General features: G+C 46.9%; 1 protein-coding gene across 1 annotated transcript in view; it reads right to left on the minus strand.

Moving 5' to 3' along the window:
* LOC137422976 (integrin alpha-L) overlaps nucleotides 1-11,685 on the minus strand; it is a gene marked incomplete in the record, with an annotated part of 211,928 nt that overhangs the window by 168,224 nt on the left and 32,019 nt on the right. Inside the window, 2 exon segments of the mRNA XM_078771064.1 lie at nucleotides 10,200-10,314; nucleotides 10,895-10,947. Of these exon segments, the coding sequence (XP_078627190.1) occupies nucleotides 10,200-10,314; nucleotides 10,895-10,947 (168 nt within the window).

Below are 11,685 nucleotides of genomic sequence, written 5' to 3' on the forward strand. Positions count from 1 at the left end.
GCGTGGAGAACCGCAACAATATATATATATATATATATATATATATATATTTGTATATGTATATGTATATGTATAAATAAATAAATATATATATATATAATATTGTTGCGGCTATGAGGATTGAGTTTTTTTGATTGTGTTGTATTGTATAGTAAATGGTTGTAAATTATTGGTTTAGTCTGAGCCCTCCTTGCTCCAGTGTGTATAAAGGTCAAAGGGCGTTCCGGTAGTTAATTCCATAAAGCATACATTGAAGGACACTATAATATCCCTGTTCAGTAGTTTATTTCCTTATTCTGTGTATTAGGTTAAGGCTTTGTCTTCCATTAAAATGACACTCCATTGCACCGAGTGAAATAAGATAGATTCCCTTCATTCTTCATTCCCATTCCCAAAAACCTCCATTTCCCCTTTCGTCATGGCCAAGCCTCAATTTGCCAATTACATCCCCTCCAAAACCACCATTGAACATGTGCTCGGGTCGGGGAAGAAAGGCGTGCCCGCCCGTCGTCATCAAGGGCGGAGCCAGAGGGTCGCGCGACCAACCAGGGCCGAGGTGAGCACACCAATGGGCGTGTCCTGAAGGCCGGCGGCTTGATCACCGAAGGCGTTATAAAAGCGCGCGCGCAAGGTACTGCGAAAGAAGATCCAGATGAGCTTTTACAGAGAAGATCCAGATGAGCTTTTACAAAGAAGATCCAGATGAGCTTTTACAGAGAAGATCCAGATGAGCTTTTACAAAGAAGATCCAGATGAGCTTTGAAGGGAGAGAAGGCTCAAGGTCAATTACGAGCAGTTGCGCCAGAGACGGCAGACGCGTCCTGAGGTGAGCCAGAGAAGCAGCGTTGACTCCACCAGGCAGCTTCAACCCGTTACCCCGCAGGGACCCGATAGCGGTGGCATCGGTGGCCGTCGAGGTCCAGCCGACGTCCCGTGCGGGATAAAGCCCGAACCATCTGCCCCAGCTGAACCTTCCCAATCCTCCTTCCAGCATTCATTCCTGCCATTCCATCCTCCTTGTGTACGTGAGTTTGTTCTGTTTGTTCTGTCCTGGGTATTTAATTAAGTTCGTATAAGCTAGCGATTTTCACTGTGTCCTTCTGGTCCGTCCCTCTGTCTATTTTATTTTATTTTCTTTCCTTCTCCTTGGTTTCTTTGAGCCTGTAAATAGTAAATAAATTATATTCGTATTTCCAACCTTTTTGTCTGCTTCTTCTTCACATCCGTGTCGCCTTAGTCTTTTCCCTATTGAATATCTGTGGCGCGATCTGGCCAACGTTCGGGGATCGGGTGAATCGGGGAAACTGTACGACCGCGGGGCCTCCGCTCGGCAAACACAACATCTATCCGCGGGCCGTAACAATTGGTGTCAGGAGTGGGATACGAGGCCCGAACCAAATTTTTAAAACATCTAGAAAAAATTTGGTCAAAATTTGGAGCGGCCGAAATTTGTTTTGTTTTACAAAACCCGAATATTGAAATCGCGCCATGGCTGGTCAAGGCGACGGGATGTCGGTGGGAGAGATAGACGGGGTAGAATCGACCCAGGACCTCGGGGAAATGTATGTGGAGGAAAGAGAGGAGGAGAAAAATGGCAATGTGGTTGAGGAGGTTTCAGGCGCGCAAAAGGGCGCTCTCGCGCACGAGGTTACGGGCGTGCAAAATGGTGCCTCGCACATGGCTACGGCGACCGCGCCCGCGACCGTAGCAGTGCCGCCGGTGGATTCGAACCTTTTTTTCCTACAAATCGGGGCCCTTATGGACAAAATGAGGGACGAAGCGAGGGCTAATAGTGAGCAATTAAGAGAGGGGTTAGACAAGAATTTTAAGAAGTTAGACAATAAATTTGAGAGGCTAGGAAGCAAAATGGAGCGAATCGGCAAAATTTCGGACAGAATGGGTGACCGCATGCAAAAATGTGGGGAGACCATGGATCGCATGGTGGGCGAGCAGGTCCCAGGGGTGCACGAGGAGGTAACGCGGGTCGAGAAGCACTGGTTGAGCGAAGCGGAGGAAAGCGCGGGAACAATGACGGGGGTAGAAATCGCGACACGGGGTTTGGAAAAGCCGGCGACCGATGAGGTAGAGGGAATTTTATTAAAACCAACGGTCGTCGAGGTGAGTAAAGAAAAAGTGGTAGTGGGCATTGAAATTGAAGAGACTGGGTGGGGACTTAGAAAACCACTCGCGCCGGGAGGAAAAGATGGAATATGTACAAAGTCCCTGCTCAAATCATGATGATGTACTCGCTAATCCAAATGGAAGTTTGCAGGTGCGCGTGGAGAAAAGGATCCCCCAGGTGAGTCGTGCTGTATATTGTGCGGGTAGATTTTGTAGAAGGATGTTCGGCGACAAAATAATTTTTGCGCGATTGGGATCGATATGGCACCCGGGCGTTGGTGAAGGGTCCCGTGTGAGTGGAAATGGCACGCATGTGAAAAAAAAGTGTGCGCCGGCGAGTGGGTGTGTTATAAAGTGTGGGAGTGAAACCGAGTGCGAGCGAGAATGCACGTCGGGGTGTACGGAGTGTGACACGAGGAGTGAGTTGGTGGTGGAGCGGGTGCGAGGATGCATGCTTGGAATGGCTGAGGGTGTGCGAGGAAGCACACCTGAGTTGGTCATGGCGCGGGTGTGGGAGAGCCCATGTGAGCGCGTTAGTGGGTGGATGCAAGGGTGCACGCCCATGTTGAGTGGTACGGAGTACGTACCGAGTGGGGAGAGTGCGCAAGACGGTGCGCGAGGTGTGTTAAGGGAGTGTGCGAACGGCGAGTGTGCGCGAGAGGTGTGGTGTGTAACAGGGAGAGCGCTGGTGGAATGTACGGACGGCGTTGGAGCACCGAGCTCGGTGAGGGTGAAAGGGGTAGCGTATGCGTGTAAGCATGCAGGTGAAGCATCGACGGTAACCGGGTTAGCGTTTAGGGCGACGGATAGCCGATGCGAGCACTCGGGGCGCGGTGCGCTTTGTTGGATGCAAGGCCCGGCGCGGATCGATACTGCGTCGCTTCTCTTCGAAGCGTCGTTGCCGATTCGGGCTTGGCCCCGCCCTGCACGGTCGAGTCCGGGCCTTGTCGAGCGAGGCGACCGGTCCGGTTCAAGGGCGAGTGGGAGGAAGCGGAACGGTGCCCCCTCGCGGGGACGGGGTTCCGACCGGGGGAGATTGAGGCATCGGGCCTGGGACCGCAAGGTACCGCGCCGAGATGGTGCGTGCAATCTCGGCCTGACCAAACCACCTCCCTTGAACCGAAAGCCGGACGGATTCAACCTGCAGGCGACCAAACCACCCGAATTCATTGCTCGGCTTTGCGAAGCCGAGTTTAATGATGTCATGACGCACCGAGGCTAGGATATAGCAGACTGTGATGATGGTGATACTGATAGTGGTTTTGATCCGAAATTTAGAAAAGTGAATAGAATTGGCAGTAATTGGCAAATTTTTGATTGATTGGAATCTGGTGAGCAAACATTGGTAGTGGGAGATGCCCCGATGTGGTGGGATGGAAACTCTGTCATCCCTCACAGCGGGGGCAAAAGAGCACTAGACTTATGGGGTTTATGGCAGTGAAAACTAGCCCGGGAGGGTTAGGATATAATGATAGGGATCTAGAGATTGACAATAGGTAACGTTAAGGTTAGGTAGTGACTGATACCTGTAGTGGGGACGCAGGTAGCTTAGTGTGGATGATAATGACGTGGTATGTGCTTAGTTAAAAGGGAAGACGGGGAGCACTAAGTTAGCAGGGCAACAGGTAGTTCAGATGATGCCGTGTGAGTGTTGGAGGTGTATTCAGAAGTGTATTGTGAAAAGTGTGTGAGGAACAGGTGTGATTGCACAGGTGTGCAACTGAACAGGTGTATGGAGCAGGGTATGAGAGTGATAGTGATGAGTTGTGCTGACCAAATGGTCCAGGAAGGAAGGAGGGTGCAGGTGGCACCAGGTGTGATTGCACAGGTGTGCAACAACAGGTGTATGGGAAAACAGGTGTATCGAATAAATGGTATGGAGTATTGGAATGGATGGTCGTGGAGTGAGTATGGTGGAAACTGTGGAGAGGAGTGGATGGTGCGAAGGTGTGGATGGGGGAAAGGAGGATGGACCCCCATCACGAATACCCGGGGAGGGTAGTGTTAGTGTTAGGTAGAGGGTACAGGTAAATTGTGGTTGGATATTGGCATCTGTGGTGTGAGGTGAAAGAATGGTACTTGGATGGGTGCATTAGTGTTGTGGAAATGGCTGGGCGTGTAGCCAGTTAGTGTGTGTAGTTGGTTGGGCACTCCACCACTGTGAGGATGTCGGCCAGGTGAGGCCGCAGGTGGGCTCTGGGAGCCGGTAGAGTTGTTGTGGATGGGGCCCGAGGATCCGGAGGACGGACCCGGGTAGCCCAGTGCCAGAGGGCACCGAGTGGGGTGACAGAGCCAGGAGGGGCCTTCCCCAGGTAGATAGGTTAGGGCGAGGAGCTAGGTAAGCTCGGGTGGCAACTACAGTGGTGGGGGTGTGCAGGTGGGTAGACCTGCTGGGAGAGCTGCACGACCCAGCCCGGAAATTGTGCAAGGGCACCGGGAGATGAATCGGGGGAGTGAGACCCCAAATTGAGAAGCACCACAGTTTGGTCAATGGGAATTGGTTTTTAGAACCCATAGTGTAAGTTGGCCAATGGATTGGCAGGGAAAGACCCCGGGTAGTGTAAAGTCTGTTAAAGTCAATTAGAAGGTAGTTAGGATGAAAATCTCCTTGCACCATCTACATCCACTCACCTGAGGTGACGTAACTCCACACCGTGCCATGTTTTATTATTTTTATGATGCAAATGTTTGAAATGTGAGACGCATCATGACGTGGGTGTGACATTGTGCTTTGTGTTCCATCTCTTCCTCCTTATGAGGATTGATGATGAATTGGGTGATGGCAAATTTTGGATAGAGGGATTGTGGAGACGAATTTGGTGTAGGGGAAATAGGGGGAAGGTGTGACGGTAGCGACGGATTTGTAAATGTGTAGATTTTGTACATATGGGGTAAGGGCAAGGGTAGTGTAGGTGACAGGGGGGGGTGACGTACGGTAGGGACAAGCTTTCTCACTTCGCTCTCCGTACGCACTTCGCCTTGCATTGCCTTGTTTGATGTGTACCCTTGTGACCTTACCCCTCGCTCATCTGTCTTCCCCCCTTTGTCTCCCACATGAGGACCTGAGCGCCACTGGGCGCCGAGGGGAGCGTGCGTGAGTCCGCCATTGTGCGCCCGGAACTCCCAGAATCAGCTGTCTGCATCGATGCACCACATTATGGACCACATGTCTGTGGCCGAGCACCACTTATGGACCCCATGGGTTGGGGCATGGCCCCTCTGCTGGAACCAGCCATGAAGGCCCGAAATCTTGCTGGCGGACCTTGGCCACAGGGCACCGATGCCCCACAGGTGAACCATACATAGTCGGCCCCTGTGGGCCATAAATAAATACAAATGGACACGTTGGGTGCAAGTTTTATTACAAATAGGCCGCCAGCAAAGGAAGATGACAACAACGGGAAGAGAGCAAATAGCCAGTAGAGGGAGCCGAAGAGCAAGAGACCACCTGCAGGGTTAGGGGTTGTTGATTTATTTTTATTGATGAACAGTGATGACTGTGCACCGATTGGTGCTTGAGGGTGTGTTGGTGCGTTTTGGGTGCTTTCATGGTGCGTCGATGCAGAGCAGACTGTCTCCCCCCCAGAAAGAACAATCACAGGTCCTGGGTTGCGTTTTGTAAGTAAAAGTAGCGTCAATTGTAAATAATGCTCCCCACCGTCAATGTATAGTTTGAAGACCATTCCGCAATTCGGTTAGCTGTGGGCATGAGTCTGTTAGGTAGGGTGCAATGGAGCAGCGGGACATATTTATTTATGTTTTAAAACTGTCGCACTCAGGGTCCGGTTAAATGTAGAGGGAACTACACCTATGTGTCACACTAAATTAAAGTTATAGGCCCGGGACGTGCCTAAGAGGAGGAGGGTGCAGTGTTGCGGATATGAGGATTGAGTTTTTTTGATTGTGTTGTATTGTATAGTAAATGGTTGTGAATTATTGGTTTAGTCTGAGCCCTCCTTGCTCCAGTGTGTATAAAGGTCAAAGGGCGTTCCGGTAGTTAATTCCATAAAGCATACATTGAAGGACACTATAATATCCCTGTTCAGTAGTTTATTTCCTTATTCTGTGTATTAGGTTAAGGCTTTGTCTTCCATTAAAATGACACTCCATTGCACCGAGTGAAATAAGATAGATTCCCTTCATTCTTCATTCCCATTCCCAAAAACCTCGATTTCCCCTTTCGTCATGGCCAAGCCTCAATTTGCCAATTACATCCCCTCCAAAACCACCATTGAACATGTGCTCGGGTCGGGGAAGAAAGGCGTGCCCGCCCATCGTCATCAAGGGCGGAGCCAGAGGGTCACGCGACCAACCAGGGCCGAGGTGAGCACAATGAGCACACCAATGGGTGTGTCCTGAAGGCCGGGGCTTGATCGCCGGAGGCGTTATAAAAGCGCGCACGCAAGGTACTGCGAAAGAAGATCCAGATGAGCTTTTACAGAGAAGATCCAGATGAGCTTTTACAAAGAAGATCCAGATGAGCTTTTACAGAGAAGATCCAGATGAGCTTTGAAGGGAGAGAAGGCTCAAGGTCAATTACGAGCAGTTGCGCCAGAGACGGCAGACGCGTCCTGAGGTGAGCCAGAGAAGCAGCGTTGACTCCACCAGGCAGCTTCAACCCGTTACCCCGGGGGAGCCAGATAGCGGTGGCATCGGTGGCCGTCGAGGTCCAGCCGACGTCCCGTGCGGGATCAAGCCCGAACCATCTGCCCCAGCTGAACCTTCCCAATCCTCCTTCCAGCATTCATTCCTGCCATTCCATCCTCCTTGTGTACGTGAGTTTGTTCTGTTTGTTCTGTCCTGGGTATTTAATTAAGTTCGTATAAGCTAGCGATTTTCACTGTGTCCTTCTGGTCCGTCCCTCTGTCTATTTTATTTTATTATCTTTCCTTCTCCTTGGTTTCTTTGAGCCTGTAAATAGTAAATAAATTATATTTGTATTTCGAACCTTTTTGTCTGCTTCTTCTTCACATCCGTGTCGCCTTAGTCTTTTCCCTGTTGAATATCTGTGGCGCGATCTGGCCAACGTTCGGGGAAACTGTACGACCGCGGGGCCTCCGCTCGGCAAACACAACATCTATCCGCGGGCCGTAACAATATATATATATATGTATGTATATATATATATATATATATATATATATATATATATATATATATATATATGTATATGTATGTATGTATGTATATATATATATATATATATATATATATATAAATATATATATATATATATATATATATATATATATATATATATATACACGTATATATATATATATATATATATATATATATATATATACAGACTTGGCATTTAATATTGAATTTTTTTCTTTTCTTGACTTGGGTTTACTTTCTTAACTCAGTATATCAATCTGGTGAGTTTCTTTTACACTTCGGTGATTTATTTGTTGAAAGAACCATGTCACTGATTGTATGTCGCAGCAAGAAGTCAACAACAGGATTATATCACAGGTGGCGTGGCAAAATGTACGGACAGGTGCATTTGATGATTGGCTTCACAGTCGGGTATACAAGGGTTGTTGCGTTCTGTATTAGTGGAAAACAACTGCTGCACGTCTCCAAAAGTTATTGCCGCTTCCTCTGGAGATGGTCCGTCAACTCGACAATGCTGTTTGTCATGGAGTGGTAGCTTTACGAAATTACGGCATGAAACAGCGTGCTATTGCTCGGCAGTATGGCATCGCTCAAGGTCAGGTGTCAAAGATCCTGAAACGAAATGCTCAGAGCGGTGTCCCTACTCCAATACCGAGGCCAGGACGTCCCCACAGAACCACAAGGAGGGATGATCGCCAGCTGCACCGGTTAGTCCGCAATGGCTGTACCAAGTCAGCTAATCGGCTTGGGGCTGAGTGGCAGCAACTGACAAATGTGCCTGTATCCAGAAGGCTAGTCAACCAACGACTGGTTCAAGCAGGCTATCATGCCAGGCATCCCCTGAGAAAGCCACGACTGACCAGACAACACCGCCAGTGCCGATTGCAGTGGGCCAGAGAGCACCGTCAATGGCAGCCAGGACACTGGAATCACGTGATCTTCAGTGGGCGAGTCTAGATTTCTGGTCTATCGTCAAGATGGCCACGTCCGAGCGCGCAGACAAGTGCATGAAGCCTTCAACAAAGATTGTATAGTGCCAAGATTCCACGCTGGAGGTGGTGGGGTGACCGTTTGGGCTGCTTTTCATGCAGGGGCAAAACTGACCTAGTTGTTCTGAATGGAAACCTGAACCAGTTCAAGTACAGGGCCATTCTGGAAGAAACATTGCTTCCATCGTGCAGCCTTTCGAGGAAACTTTGTCTTCCAAGATGACAATGCACAGCCTCATCGTGCTCGCATGATCCAACACTTTCTTGCTGACCGTGGTGTAGAGCATATGGAGTGGCCTGCCATGTCCCCGGATATGTATCCGATAGAGAACTTGTGGGCAGAATTAACGCGTCAAATCGACCACTTGGACCAGCAGCCGACCTCTGTGCGTGAATTGCAGCAGGCTATTGTCACTGCATGGCAAGCGATTCCTGTCCAAACCTTGGCAAATCTCGTGAACAGCATGCCTCAACGTGTACGTGCTCTCCTGAATGCTCGTGGGGGTTACACGAAGTACTGAACTGTAATTTTACTGTCCGTAATCCCAGTCATAATTTAACTTTTGTTTTTGTTAAAAAAAATTTTGGCTGATGTGCAAAATAAAGAGATACTTCTGGAAAACGCGCATAAGTTTAACACAGTACTGTCCGTCAATTGAGTTCGATATCAGTTTACATCACTTTCAAGGATCAATTTATTTGTTTCGAAATGTCAAATGTGGTTTTTGTTTCTTTTAAAGGTCACATTAACAAAATCTAGAATAATTTCAACATAATTCCAATGAACTTTTGGTTCTAAGTCATCTTGAAAAGTACGTTCACCCCCCAAAAAAAAAATTCCATATTAAATGCCAAGTCTGTATATATATGTATATATATATACATATATTTGTATAAGTATATACTATATATATTGCCCTGTCACCAGTGGTTAAGACCGCTGGATGATGGATAACCGAAACAGTTTTACTCCGAAGGCGGCTGCCCAAAAAATGGCGGTATTTTGGTCGTGTGCGGAATGAAGGAAACGCCCATCGCGCCTCCAGCTCCTCCGAAGAGCACCACAGCCAAAACCTCTTTATAAATTCTGCCGACGCAACCAACCAAAGCTCCACTAGCCCTCCAAATGCGCACACTTAACTCAGTACCAAAATGGCCAGCTTCTTGTCAGACCAAGCAGAAGAAGCACACTCCTCTTCCTCCCGAGCGAGAACCAACCGCATCCCACGGGGCGTGGCCTGCCGGCCTTCTTTGCCGCCCACTGATCCTTCGCCTCTACTGGGCGGGGCCTTTTGCCTACAGTGTTCATGTGGGCAGGGCTTATGGTCTGGGAACCTGCCTGGCACGCAGTGGACGGTTGTTGTGGTTTAATGGAGATTTTCATGGCCGGCCTTGTCAGCAAAACGTAAAGGGGAAATCACAGAGGGGTTATCACGTACTGGGGAAAACTAACCTTAACCCCTAACTAATTATCACTACTTCACCCTCGTGTGAAGACACATGAACAATCTTCAGCTACAGTCTCCCTACTAAAGTACATCGAGATTTCTCCTACACGTCCACAGTCCATGCTATAATTATACATTCCTACCTTTACTATGAGATTCCTTCATCTACCCCCATAAATGTAACAATATATATATATATATATATATATATATATATATATATATATATATATATATATATATATATATATATATATATATATATATATATAATTATATATATATATATACACATAGACAGGGGTGAAAATATAACTTCCTTAGCTGAAAACATAACCTTAAGTGGCATTAGTAATGAATGGCATGAAATTGAATGTCGTTATCTTACAAAATTCAAACAACTAATATCGAGGATACAAATTGCCATGCAAGTATGTAAACCATGAAGCTTCGGTATAGGCCAGTAAGGGGTTAATTGCAAGGAGTGGACTTTTATCAATTCAAAAGCAAAGAAAATCACCTTTGGAAGGAAAGTTGATGTTGCGCAAAGGAAACAGATCTTTGCTATATAAGACGCATGATGTCTGCATGAAGTCATTATAGCCACAGACAACTCTGCGCCGAGAGTTACATGCCTGTAAGTATAGAACAATTAATGGTCACGATGAATTCCACAAAAATTGCAAACTAAATAACATTCCATCTCATTTTCATTACTGATATGCATTCCATTTAGTTGAAATTAGACAATTGCAGCATGAGGCAGGCTGAAGCCGCCACCTTATCTACCAATTTTGAAAAATTTGAATCGCCCGGGTTTTCGCACCCAGCTATAAACTGTCAGTGTTTCACACGCAGGGTGATTCATCGATGTGTGTGCCATCCTTGGATGGACGTTAAACAGGTGTCCCATCTGCTAGCATTAGTTGGCAGACGTTAAAGATCCCAAAGACTCCTTCATGAAGAGTCGGCAAGCTATCGCTGGCACCATGGCCAAATTCCAAACGCATGCCCTAACCAGCAGAGGGCATTGCATCAGCATCATGGCCATGCCCCCACCAATGATGCTACCCCAGCAGTCTTCTTCTGCATACAAATGAAGAAGAAGAAGATCTGGATTTCATGATTTTTACTCTGAGCTTTTCGCAATATTTAGTGACTAAACCAGGTTGATATGTATATGGTGTGACAGTATTGGAAATTGTCTTCTCTTACCATGAAACCAGATGGAATGTTCATCAGCAGGGAACCCATACCGCCAGTCTTGTCTGCATATAATGAATAAACGCAAGTTAAATGGTGGACCATCTGTTTTAATGTCAATATTTTAAAGGATAGCTGAGACTACATGAATGTAGGTTTGCTTACATGAGAAGCTGCAGTAGTTGTGCAGCCAAATATTAATACTAAGGTCAACAATTCTTTGAACATGAGAGTTCCTAGAACACCTTACCCCACGCATTCTTCAGGAAAAGGATATAGGAAAGGTCGTTTAATCTCATGTTTCGCGTTTCCGAGCACGATCGACTGTATATTTCCTCTGAGCTGACATTTTGTTTCCATCTCGATATTCCCCAACGCTGAGAGCGAGCAGCAAATTTGATTGGTCGAGCTGGTGTAACATGGTGTAATATTTGGTCCAAGTACTGCTAAATGAAAGGTTTTTGAAAGCACCCAAAAGGCGATTTGTCTTCTACAGTATTCATGGATATAATTAAATTGAAAGAAAATAAAGGTTTGAAAGGCTGAAGAAAAAAAAACTTTTTTCAGAAGTTTATCACCATTGATGCAGCATATTTTACACCACGTAATTTATCTTGCGCTCGTGAAGTGAAAATCGAGGTTAAGCGATTGGGTGCGTATGTACATCATCGTACGTGTCCGCATTTTGAAAATGCATTTTCTCGGCAACAGTTGGTCCTATTGATACAAAATTTTCATCATATTTTGCGTCTACTCAGTGATAATTATGACGTCAGAGATCAGGTGCCATCTTGGTACGGGCG

Source organism: Myxine glutinosa, chromosome 1 (assembly GCF_964187855.1).
Source record: "Myxine glutinosa chromosome 1, kmMyxGlut1.1, whole genome shotgun sequence".
Taxonomy (NCBI): domain Eukaryota; kingdom Metazoa; phylum Chordata; class Myxini; order Myxiniformes; family Myxinidae; genus Myxine; species Myxine glutinosa.